Source organism: Cyrtonyx montezumae, unplaced genomic scaffold (assembly GCF_038088225.1).
Source record: "Cyrtonyx montezumae isolate F1298 unplaced genomic scaffold, pur_monq_1.0 scaffold_7, whole genome shotgun sequence".
Taxonomy (NCBI): Eukaryota; Metazoa; Chordata; class Aves; order Galliformes; family Odontophoridae; genus Cyrtonyx; species Cyrtonyx montezumae.
Genome location: NW_027072078.1, coordinates 35,389,425 through 35,401,860, shown reverse-complemented (window position 1 = coordinate 35,401,860; position 12,436 = coordinate 35,389,425). Strand labels below are relative to the sequence as shown.

Here is a 12,436-nt window from a genome sequence, read left to right as displayed (position 1 = left end):
GGACAGCGCCGTGCCCTCCGTGCCACCGCCCATGGCGAGCCCGCCGTAGCGCCCGCCGCCGCGATGAAGAGGTGAGCGGGGAGCGCCGGGGCCTCCTCGGTCGCGGGGGGAGGGGTGAGCGCCGGGGCCCGCGGCCTGCCCGAGAGGCGGCCCCGGCGGCGTGAGGCCGGGCCCGGGGCTGCGGCGGCCGTTGGGGGGCGCGGCCCTACGAGCGCGGCCCGCGGTGTCCCGAGGTCGTTCCTCCGCGCCGCGCCGCGCCGCGCCGCCCCGCACACAAAGGAGCCCCGGGCTCGGCCCGCGTTTCTTCCGTCTGCCGCGGCGGGCGGAGCCGCTTGCCGCCGCAGCCTACGGTAAAACGGGGCCGCGGCGCCTCGGGGGACCCTTCGGTTTTAGGGAAGCGGCCCTTTGTGGGCCGCGGTGCAGCGCCGTGCGGGCGGGCAGGGGAAGCCGTGTTGCGCTGTCCGTGTGTCCGAGGCCGCCCTCCTCTTTCTGTCACGCTCTCCCTGTGCCGCCTTTTCCCCGTCTCGGAGTCGCTGCAGTGAGCCGCGGTGCTGCGGGATCGTCACTGGTGTCCTCCCGCCCGTGCGCTCCCAGCTCTAACGCTGTGTGATGAGTCCTGGGTTGCCTTGAGGCCGAGAGGCGAGGCCGTGGATGGCGATTGCACGCTGCAGCCCGGCTCTTTCGGCCGTACCGATCTCGAAGGCGTCCCTGGGTCTGCGTGGAGGAGCTCCCGGGGCTGCCCTGGCCCGGGAGGATGTGCTGCTGTGGCCTGTGTGCTGCCGCTCCGCCTTGGGACGAGCTCTGTGCCTGTTGCTCTGACTCAGATCAGCCTCCACCGCCTCTGTCTTTAAAGTGTCAGCTTTTACATGCCGAGCCGTGGCGAGGCTGATAGTGAAATGAAACAGCCCGAGGGAAGAAAGCTGTTTTGTGGATTTCTGGTTTTAATTCTTATGTCGTGGTATTGAAGTTACAGCTGAGGGAGGGGATCCTGCTGGCCTGCTGGTGTTTTGGAGACCCTGTTTGCATCCCCTCCCCAAGCTCCACTGAGCAGTAACTCTTGCAAACTCGGTTTCTTGAAGCTTACCTTGCAGCATGTGGGGAGGCAGGAAGCGTTTTGCTGTGCAGCTGCTGAGGCTGTTACCTGCTGCTTGTATTCTACAGGCAGCACTGCAGCTGTGATGGTTAGCGTGGAAAGCACTGGTGAGGGCAGCAATGGGGCCTGCCATGCAGCCTCACCCTCCTTGCTCTAAATTCGCACAGTAACTTTGGTCACGTTATCTTTTTGGAGCTATGTAACACTGTGAAGCACCAGAGATCTCCCTGTGCTGTAGTAGTTGGTTATTTGATATTGCTGTGGTTGTTTACACTCTTCTATATTAACATGCATTAAGTTGGCTGCATTTTTTTCTGCTGAGGCGATGTGTTAAAGCTGACTTCTAGCACTGGTTATTAAGGCCCTTCAGTAGGAGAAGGACAATGTGTTGAGGAGCTGAGGTAAAAGGGGAGGGCTAAATATAACCATTTCCTGCAAAACTTACCTATTTTTAATAGAGATTGTCTTCCCAACATACAGAGAAGCTTTCTTTTCCTTGAGGGCAGGTCCTCCAGGGATGTCTGTGGGTAGATGAGGTGTCAATGCCTGGTCCAGCCTGCCTGCGAATGTCTGCAGGGACGGGGCACCACCACCTCTTGGGGCAACCTGGGCCTCAGCACACATGTTGTAAAAGATGTCTTTATATCCAATCTCAGCCTCCCCTCCTTTAGATTGAAACCGTTTCCCCTTGTTCTGTGGCAGCAGACCCTGCTAAAGAGCCTTCCCTTCTCCATGCTGCACAGCCCCAGCTCTCAGCCTGTCCTCGTAGGGATTTCTGTGGCCCTCCTCTGGACGCGCTCCAGCAGCTCCATGTCTCTCTGGTACTGAGGACTCCACATCTGCACACAGTGTTCCAGGTGAGGCCCCACCAGTGCAGAGTGGAGGGGCAGGTCCCCTCCCTCGGCCTGCTGGCTGCCCTGCTTTCGGTGCAGCCTGGGACACGGTTGGCTTTCTGGGCTGTGAGGGCTCAGTGCTGGCTCGTGCCCAGCTGCCATCCACCAGCACCCCCAGGTCCTTTTCCTCAGGGCTGCACCACATCACAGTGCTTATTTGGGAGGAATGCAGGTGAGTCTGTGAGAGAGATGAAATTGGTTTGGTGCTGCCACAGCCCTGCTCCAGCTTTGCTTTTCTCTCTGGAGCTGTTGCTTGGGGAGGGATGAGCAGTGGGCTCCTACTGGTAATGAGGAATCCTTGGAGGTAGGAGGCGAACACAGGCAGGGAAACAGCAGCAGCGTGGTGGTGAGTTTATTTTGTTTGCCAGCTGGTACTCTGAAGCAATGCTTAAATATAATGAAGTCTGATGTTAAAATAGGATCTAGGAACAGCCACTGTAAATAACCAGGCCCCTTTTTAACCCCTTCACTACTGCCAAGGGGGAAAAGATAGTACTTGAATTTGTTCCCATTCTTAAGTATTTGGACTCTCAAGAGGATCCCGGCATCTGCCCTTGTATCTTTTAGTTTCCTCTGTATGTGAGCAGGTTAAGAACTCAGCCTGCTTTGTGCGGCTGTATGCAGCAGCAGGAGATGACAGGAACGTGCTTCTAAGTGAGGATCCCGCCGGGCTGTGGGTGTGCACGTGGCACACCTTCACCTGGTGGCCATCCCTTGCTGGAAAGCCTGGCACGTGCAGTGCAGGGCCGTGTGCCTGCGGGCTGCCCGGCAGCATGGCTGCGCCCGGTGGGCCGGGCTGCGGTCCGGCACGTGCTCCAAATCTTGCCTGGATGATGGGATCAGCAGTGCCTGAGGTTAGGAGGGACAAATCGATGCCGCTCTCGTATTAATTCTGTGGGATGCTGACTTTTCTGGAAGGATCGTCAGGCGTGCGTTGCTGTTGCTGGTAATGCAGAGGTACTCCAGAAGTGCATGGTGCTCTTCATTAGCAGTTCAGGTGCTGACTGACCCTGTGATTCATCGGCTGGTGAATAGTCAACATCGGGTGCTGCATCACCGTCCCAGCCGGTTATTACACGATCCCGCCTTCCAACAGGGTTCCTTTGATGTGCTCTTTCATTTGGTGCCGGGCTCGTCCTGCCCGTGGGCACGGCTCTGGGCCGGCAGGAGTCCGGGCCGCGTCGGGGCGAGCAGCTGCCCGGTTCTGATGGGAACACGTTCTGCGTTCTTGGTGCCTGCAGGTGAGTGTGCTGCCCACGCTCAGCACCTCTCCAACCCCTGGCAACGTCCCTCACCAGAGGAGGCAGCACAGCTCTCTAAGCACTTAGTGCGTAAGTCACCGGCGTGGGGCTGCTCAGCTCCGTTGTGCAGCTCAGTGAGTGTCTGCAGAGCTGGCTGCTGCTGGGGAGCTGTGTGAACGAGGTCCTGCAGATGTGTCCCAGGGCTGGAGCGCGGGCGATGGGAACAGCGCGTGGTGTCAGTGCTTTCAAACGTACCTTCAGCTCTGGAGTGTGAGGTACGGAGGGACTGCGGTGGCACATCCGAGAGCGGTGTTCTGCTTTATTTTAAGGAAGGGATTAGATCTGTCCCTGGCTCTGTGGGCAGATGTTTGGATGCAGAGCTCCGGATGCAGTCTCGCTGGGGAATTTGCGTCTGCTGGAAGCGTAGGGCAGAGCGGGGAGGGTGACCTTCCCACACTGTGTCCTCATGCTTCTCCCTCTGCCTCTGCTCTGGGCTCTTGTGGAGCCAGCAGGGTGCGGGGCCAGGGGTCCTCTTGCTCTCCGATGTCCTATATCCAAGGTCTGTTTTAGAGGAAGGAAGACCTCCAGTTTGGTGATGGGACTCTTAGTTTGCCTTGGCTGAAAGGGGACAAGCTTTACCTTGAAGAGGGATGGGATGAGTGGAGGTGAGCCCTGGCTGCTGCTGGCTGGCGTTTCAGCAGGCACAGAGGTGATGCTGCAGCTCTGGACTGTGCTTGCTGTGGCCAGGACTCTCCTTTACTCTGTGCTGAGCCACAGCCTGTGTCGCTGAGTGGAGGTGGGCAGGAGGAGCTCGTGCAGTCACACAGGGTGGCCGTGCCTGGCTGTGCTCAGGGGAGGTCAGGCATTCCTCAGAACAAGAAGCTGCAGACCTTGCCACTCTGCCAATAAGCTGCAGAACGGAGTCCAACAAACACCTCTTCTAATTGCAGGTCTGCTGCTTGTCTGGCATGTATCATGTAACTGCAGGAGCAGGTTGGCAGCCCTTCACCGGCTGCCTTTGGCTGGCTGGATAGCTCGCAGGCTAGAAGTGGCTTCCTTTTGAAGTCCTGCAAGCTGCTGACGGCTGCTTTCGTGACCGTGTGCCTCAGCAGGCCCTGAGCCTGGGCTGCCAATGGCCCGGGGTTGCTGCCTGGGCACTCGGCTGCACGGCTTTCTGCTGGTGTGGGTGCTCACCCCTGCACACGTGCTCCTTCTCCTGCTGCGGTGCTCCCGTGGCCACGGAATGGTCTGGGTAGGGGCGTTAATTCTGTTCCAGTTCAGCCTGGCTTTGCTGGACTGATCCCAACAGGGATCAATTCGTGGCTCCATCGTGTGCTGCCCACGCTGGGGTTGGGTGTCTGCCTGGGATGGGGTGGGAGCAGAGGTCTGCATCTCCCTGGGAACAAACGCAGCGTTAAACAAGATGCGTGTTTGTATTAGTCAGCCTCAACAGGGCTGTGCTATTTAGGGCTCTTCACTTCAGCAAAGTTGTCTCTTGTGTTTGTGTGGGTGGACTGGAACAATTAAGTCATTTTAAGGCTGAATCTTAAAAGAGAAAATGAAATGAAAAGACAGTGATTCTGTTTAGGAGAGAGTAAATTAATCACAACATGTTATGCTAAAGAAAAGGCAGTTGGTATCTTGCAGGTTGTTTATTACTGGCAGAAGTCACACTGGGGCTCTTCTTGGCTTTGTTGCTCACCTGGAGCTGCTGGTGGATGTGCGTGCTGATGAAAGGCCCATGTCAGCCGTACCCTGGCAGGGCTGTTGTCACCCTGCACCTCGTGTCTCCTGGGTAACTAGGCGTCAATGTGGTGCCACAGAGCCCATCTCTGCTTATCTCCGTGCAGGGCGGTTCTCTGAAGGCTTGCTCAGGGCCTTCCTTTGATGTGAAGTTCCCCGTCCCTCTGGCAGTGGGGTGCCCCGAGTGCAGACAGCCCAGCCAGGCACAGCCCTGCGAGCTCTGTGGCTCTGATAAAGGCCAGATCCCTGGAACATCGACTGTTCTTCCACACCCTCACATTAATTAGAGCCCTTCTGTGTCCAGGAAGGAGCACAGAAGTTGTGTCAAACCACCAGGGTTAGGAAAAGCTCCTCTCAGGGTGGCTGAGAAGCACGGCATGGTGTGCAGCTGGTGCCCTGCTGCTGGCCAGGCATCCTGCCTCGCTCTGCTCTCAGGGTCCCTCCCCTGAGCTTCTGTTTTCAGGACAGCACTTAAAATTTCTTGCACACCTCATTGGCTTTGCTTTTGCTATCTTTTAACCTCAAATTAGTTGCTTGTCAATTAAGCCTTTACAGATGTGCCAGGAGTGCCATGTAGACACTTCTGCGTGTGTTTGTGGACCCACATGTTTGCATCAACCTTTAGCAGAGAGTAAGCTGAACACGTGGCATGTTCCAGCTTGTTTTCTGTTTTGGTGGAGGCAGTTTGCTCACATGTAGGGCTCGCATCCTTCCCTCTAAAGCCGTCCTGCACATAACCACTCTGCAAAAGCTGTTCTCAGGTCTGCAGTGTTTGTGCCCTTCCCCCACTCGTGTTCATTGCACCCATAGTATTTTGAGGAACGAGTGCGTCAGTGTGTCCATTCTAAAATCAGAATGTTTGAATCCCAAACACCACCAAAATGCCTTTACTCAAAGGAAGTGCAGTATTCCTGTGCCTTGAGCACAAGTGGCTTTTTGGTAGAAGAGTGATGTGTTTGGTTGGGGTTTGGATGGCGGCTGTGTGTTAGACATTGAGACAAAGCACTGGATGCTGACGTACAGCAGAGCACAGGATTTGGAGCAAATTTTGTTTTTTTTTTTCCCATAAAAGGAAGAAAAGAGCATAGTGATGAGCAATTGAGAGCCAGAAGACCATAGCCAGTTCTGGAAGCTGTCAGTTCTTACGAGGTTACTGCTGTCTCTGGTGGGAAACTGGCATTTGAATCTGCTGTGCTGCTTCATTCAGAGCTCCCTTTGCAAAGGGCGTGCTTGGGGAAATCAGGCCTTATTCCTGGTCACACTGTGTACCTGGGATTTGTAGGACTTTGCTGTGTAGTCCAGTTGTGATGATGCTGGTTCAGCTCCCAGTGCAGATGTTCTTTCTAAGAAAGACCCTATTGCATGTCAGCAAGAGTACCGAAGGCCATGAAACCTTCCCTGTCTAATAGTAGTTATCTGCTGGATACTGGGGGGTGAAATGGAGCAAATGGAAGAGGAGGAAGGACTTGAAGTTTCTCTGCAAGCTGAGTTAACAGAGCCACAGTCCGCTCATGGTGTCAGATTGAGATGAAAAGAGGGGATATGAGGATGTGCTTATATTTTGAGGGAAGTACTGCAGTTGTCAGGCTGCTGGTGCCCTGCACCAAGCCCGTCCTTAGCCCTTGCTCTGCAGCAGGAGTCCTTGCAAGTGCCCAGCTCAGAAACAGTGAGAACCATCCCTGGTGCTTCTCCTGTGCAGGCAAGACTTTAATGTGCAGCCCTTGCAAGACTGCTGTGTTTCCATTGTGTGTCCTTCTGCCGAGTGTCATGATTTGATGGCTCTCAGAAGAAATCAGCAGGCTGCTCTCACACAGCAGCAGGAGGAGGAGGAGGCATATCTATGGTCTTGGCTGTGATTGGAAAACCTGGAAAGCAGAACAAGTGCACTGCTTCGGGGCAGTGCGTGCCTTGAGCTAACTGCCAAAGCAAAGAGCAAAGCCCACTTGCTTTTAGGAAGGGAAGGAGCTGAACTTACAGCTTTTGAGTGCTTTTGGGTTGTAGCATTGGGGTTTGGTAGTTCAGGGGGTGTGAGAAAGCTCTTCCATTCCTGGTGTTGTGCAGTTGAGCCCTTTCCCTAAGCAGCATGCTGTCATCTTTTTGCTCCTGGAACTCACCTCAAGGAGAGTGCTGTGGGGTTATGTGGTTGTGGGGAGGGCTTCATGGAGAATCAGAGTGAGCAGCGGGGTCTCCTTCAGGGGGAGCCAGGAGGACCTGGGGGGATGTTGGGTGAAGAGGGTCACAGAATGTGGGTGCTGAAGGGAGGCAGGCACAGCCTGGTGCTCAGAGGACCAGCACGGGCTGCTTCCCATTGGGCATTCTGCCTGCGATTGGAAAACCTGGGAACTGAAAGTGGCCCTGGCGCTGTGGTTGCAGAGCTCACAGAGGGAGGAACCCTCGTGCTGGGGGTGTCGGGCCCTTCTTGACAGGTGCTGTAATGGTGGGAGCAGAGTTGGAGTAGCTGACTGTCCTTCCAGGTAACTGGTGGGGCGGTGGTGTGAGGGATGCTGAGCCCTGTGTCACTGTGAGAGGGTGAACGGCCGGGGCAGTGCCTGTCAGCTGCTGCCCTGTGCTGTCCAGCTCTGCATGCACTCAGGCTGTGCTCTGCACCCACGGCTGCAACAGCAGCTGGAGACCTTGAGATCTGCCGTGCCATTTCTGGCTGGTGTTCACCTCGGGGTTGGTGCACGCCGGGCGGTGACCGCGGTGAAGGTCCCGGTGGGAGGTGGGGACCAGCACTGTGGCACTGGGTTGTGCCTTCGATTCAGGGCGGTCCCACCCGAGCAGTTGTGCTGTGGGTGCTGGGGGCTGTGTCCAGCCACTCGCTGGTGGTGGGCCCTGCAGGCCCTTGGTTTGTTCCTTGGTCGTGTGCTAACTCATGTTGGAGGTTTCTTGTTCTCTGTGCTGAGCTCCAGGAGGCCCTGCAGAAAGGTGGCAGCGCCTTAGGATGGCTTGCGTGTGCTCCTCTGATGCTGCTGAAACAAAGGTGATGGATGTCCCACATCTGGTTCATAAGGGAGTATTAATTAAATATGGACTTTGGATGCGCCAAAAACTATTTGGTTTAATGCTCTGTTTACCTGTCAGAACTGTATGAATGTGATGTCTGCTGGATGTGTTAAGTGACAGCGAGCTGCAGCTTGTAGTTCCTACCAGATTACCCTTAGGGTTGCAGCTGGTTATGCAGTCACCTCTTATCCTAAGAAATGAAGAAGAAATCAATCTGGTTTTGGTTGCTAATTGTTGTTCAGGAAGGCAGCAGTAGCTCCTGTGTCAATAGGCAAACCAGTGCTGAGGGGAAAAAGTGAGGGCTTTGTGGCCAGCCAGGGCTGGTGGCTTTTGGATAATAACAGCCATTAAATGGGCTTTCTTACATAGTACCAATCAGTTTCCTGAGAGACCAAATATATATTTAACTATCCAGATGTTAATGGGAGACTCTCCTTTGAGTTTAAAACTGCAAAATTAAACTGTAGCTCTCCAAGGGGGCTTTCAGGGAGTCAATGGGCTATGCTTTGGGAGACGCTCGGTTTGGGGTCTTCTGTCAAGACCTCATCTTTGCTGTTGTGCATTTGAAGTTGAAAAAGCTGCAGCTGAACTGACGGCCGAGCTGCTCGGCGGTTAGTTGGCTTTGCATTTTGCTTTATCCTTCTCACAGAAGCACACAGGACACTGTGAGTAAAGGCAGCTGAGCACTTGCCCCGCTGTGCAGTGGAGGTGCTTTGCTGGTGATGGGTGCTCCCTCCCATCCCATGACTTTGAGATCTCTTGGCAGCTCGTGCAGTGCAGTGGTGTCACCACGGTGGCATGCAGGCTGGTGCTGCGGGCACGGGGCACTCGTGAGCTGCTGAGGGGCAGCAGAAGCTGGTTGGTGCTGGGAGGGCAGTGGACCTGCTGGTTTGGGTGGTCCCTTTCTTGCAGAGCTAGCACAGTGCTGCTCTAAGTTTGTCTTCCAATAGCCATTGCATTCACTTTGATTGAACTCCTGGTTGGGATAAGCAGAGATTGACACGCAGCGTTAACTCTGGGGGCTGTCCCTCCCCGTTGCTGCATGCCAGCACAGCGTGCTCCCAGCAGCAGCCAAACGTTCTATTCTTCCCTTTCATCCCCTGTTGTTTGCTATTAACAAGATTGCTTTTTTTCCCTGGGAAATGAAGTTAGCATTTAGTTGGTCTTAACAGTACCTTCATTTATGTTGGACAATGATTAACCTTTGTTAGAGAAGAACGAAATATAAGTGCAAAGCCAGATGCAAAAACCATTCTTTAAGTTGTGACTCAACTTGGTGATTTAAGTCACTTTGATCACTGTTCAACCTGGAAGTGTTGAAATATGTACCAAGCCCCAAGAGGGCAGTCCACCATGCAGACAGAGACTGCTGCCCTGAAAGCTTCAGAAAACCAGGTAAAATTCCAGGTAGTGCATTTTGACCTTGAATTTTGCTTAGCTCTGCTTTGGATCATCATGCTAATGCAGTGACTCAGGGTGGGTCATCTTGCTTTCTGTAGCTGCTGCTTTTTCTGGTGGTAGCCTGAAGAAGCCTCCATCCTGTGCATCCCTCTGAATGCAGAACTGCCCGGCACATCCAGCGCTGGGTGCTGTGCCATACCCAGCACACCAGCTGAGCACGGAGCACCAGGGCTATCAGGTGCTTTGAAATAACCCCTTGCTGTCATCTCATGCAGTTCTAAGAATAAGATTTGGGGTTGCAGGGAGGAGGCGGGGGCGAAGATGGAGTGCAGTCATAAAGCAGTGTGGAAGGACCAAAGGAACCTTTCCTCCCCTCCAGGAGGAGGCTCCTCTGATGGCAGTGTGGGATACCACCGCCCCTGGAGCGGTCTGGGAAGGATGGAAATGTTCAGCACAGGGCTGAAATCACCCTGGGCAGTGCTGCCTTCCCAGGGCAGCCTGTGCAGACCGGCTGGATTTTCAGGTGGCCGGGATGGTTTTCCCTGTGGAGCAGTACAGACCTGGAGAGATCCCCAGCTGCTGTGGATCGCCCCTCCCCAGCACTACTGGTTTGGCAGCTCTGCCCCCAGCGTGCTCACCACAAAACGCCTTTGAAGCTCTTTGATTTCTGAGCCGCCCCATCTGTGGGAGCCGTGTGTGGCCGGTGGGTGCTGTGGGTCGGCGTGGGGCTGTCCTGGTGCCACGGAGCTGGCAAGAGCCCCTGCCCACAGCTCACCTTCTGTGCAGAGCTGCCTGCTCCCACGTGGGCCTGGTGCCTCCGGTCACTCACAGCCACAGCAGTTGCTGCTGGTCTTCAAAGCAAGCAGACGGTGCAGAAATGAGGCGTGTAGTCGCTGCTGGAAAGTAAGGCACAGTTTCAGGTCCCTCTAAGCAGCTTTGGTAAGAAGTCATCTCTTGTTAAACAACAGCCCTTTACAATGTGTTACTCAGCATTTCATGTTTCTTGAGGCGGTGTTTTTTAAACCCCCCAAACCAGTGTTAACTTGTGTCCAGCAATGCTTGTCTGCACTAAACCTTGTTGCAGCATTGCTAACACTGTGTCACAGCCAGGGGCCCTGCTGTGCTCTTCAGAGGGCGATAAGGAAGGAAGGGATGGGGTTGTTGATCCAGCTACAGAGTGCTTAGAGGTGGTGGACTGCGTTCTGCTTACTTTAAGAATAAATGAGAACCAACTGATTTCACCTTGCTCTTCTAATGCTGAAGCCCATGCACGAGGTCTTATTCTGGGCCCCAAGTCCCCATCCATTGCACAGCGAGGAGTGCATGGTTCAGGCACCATTCTGTGCTACGAATGCTTGGACATCAATGCAAATTCAGTCAGAAGCCTTTGTAAGCGAGCTGGAAATGCCTGAAATCTACGTGCTGCATGGTGTATGTGAGTTCATCCCATGTGGAAGGTGGCTGAACAGTGGCCAAAAGGAGTGTCTGTGGGCTGGAAGGCAAATGGAAAGGGAAGGACCAGGGAGATTCCAGAAAATGGGGTGAAAATGATCCCCTTGAAAGGCTGCAAGTGAGTGAAAATGATTGTAGTGCTTTTTCTTAGTTAAATGATTGATGCCATGCGATCTGCACAGCCTGCTAAATTTAGCTGTAGTGTGCTGTTGTGAAGATGTTAAGAGTGTGCTCCGATGTGCTGTGGACTGGGGAAAATTGTAGGCAGAGAGAAGGTTTGCATTGTGTCAACCCAATTCTTTACAGAAATCAGAGCTGACCAGTGAGTGGCTTGGTGCTGCAGCTGCTGGCTGTGCTGAGTTCTGAGCTTACCTAGCCATGGTCTTGGTTGTTTTTGCTTTGGGTATACGTGGGAAGTACTAATGGTGTCTTCTGCAAAGTGCTGGCAAGACAAGGAAGGAATATCCAGTGGGAAGGGCTGAGGCTCAGGGTTCCAGCATGACTGAATGCAGCACAAGCACAGGGCAGCTGACCTGCACTGGTCAGCACGGATGAGCATTTTCACTAGATTGAGTGGTCGTGCTCATGCTGTATAGTGAGGTCTGGGAGGTGTTTTAGTCCCTTGTGTGTTTGTTCAGCCAAATATATTTAAGGCAGCAGTGGCTGTCTCTGTTCAGCTTCACTGTGCGTGGTGCTGCACAGCACAGCTTGCTGTGGGGCAGGGTGGTGGCTCAGTGTGGGGCAGGGCAGTGACAGATGTAGGAATTCTCGATGCATTTAGCTTGGTCCTGAAACCACATGCTTTATCCTGCCTCGGTCATTCTGACACCTTGAAGGTGACTGCTTGTGCAGAGTGGTGTGGCAGCTCCCTGTGGCTGAGCCTTGGCCGGGGCTGTGTGTGCAGAGGAGGGCTCAGGGTCCTGCAGCGAGGGCAGGGCTGCCCAGGCCCTTGGCTGCCCCACAGGCTGCACCCCGTGTGGGGTGGAACGGAGCTTGGCCCCTAGTGCGAGAGCCGGTTAGGGAATAACCAGCAGTCATGGCTTCTGTTAATTAACTACCAGGAGTTAAGTAACTGTTGGAGCAACTGGTCTGTGTGTGCTTGGCATGTCTCTCGGCAGGGAGGTTTGTGCTAGCTGGGGCACGTCTTGCCCCCGCGCCTGTCTGCGGCATGGCTCTGTTGCTCTGCTGGTGGTGGGGATGTGCTGTGCACGGCCTGAGCATGGGGTGTGCTCCGGGGCTGCTGCCCATGGGTGGGATGTGTGTGCGGCACCAGGAGGACCCAGGAGTTACCGAGTAACACGCACTGGGCTGTTCTTGGTGAATTTCCTTCTCTGGGTCAGTGCTACATCACCTTTTGCTCTAGGAACCGTGCTGCGTTCTTACTCTAAACTTTCCTATCAGCTTTGTTCCTGTTATTTTTCTGATAATCCTTCGTGAGGTTATTTTGCAGTGGAAAGGTCTTTGTGTTGTGTCTGAGTCTGTGCGAGGGCCCCTTTTCCCAGCGGGGCTGTTGTGGAAGGTCCGTGTGGGAAACGCGGATCAGCGCGGTCGCATGCAGCGCTCAGGAGGCTGCGTGCAGCTCTGCAGCTGTAATCTGTCTCTGTCTT

At 54.6% G+C, this 12,436-nt stretch overlaps 1 protein-coding gene across 1 annotated transcript in view; it reads left to right on the top strand.

The window, feature by feature from the left end:
- Window positions 1-12,436, top strand: part of ACVR1 (activin A receptor type 1) — a 36,928-nt gene continuing 24,492 nt past the window's right edge. Inside the window, exon 1 of the mRNA XM_065750870.1 lies at window positions 1-71. Coding sequence (XP_065606942.1) covers window positions 64-71 — 8 coding nt within the window. The 5' untranslated portion in view covers window positions 1-63. The remainder of the gene's footprint in view (window positions 72-12,436) is intronic.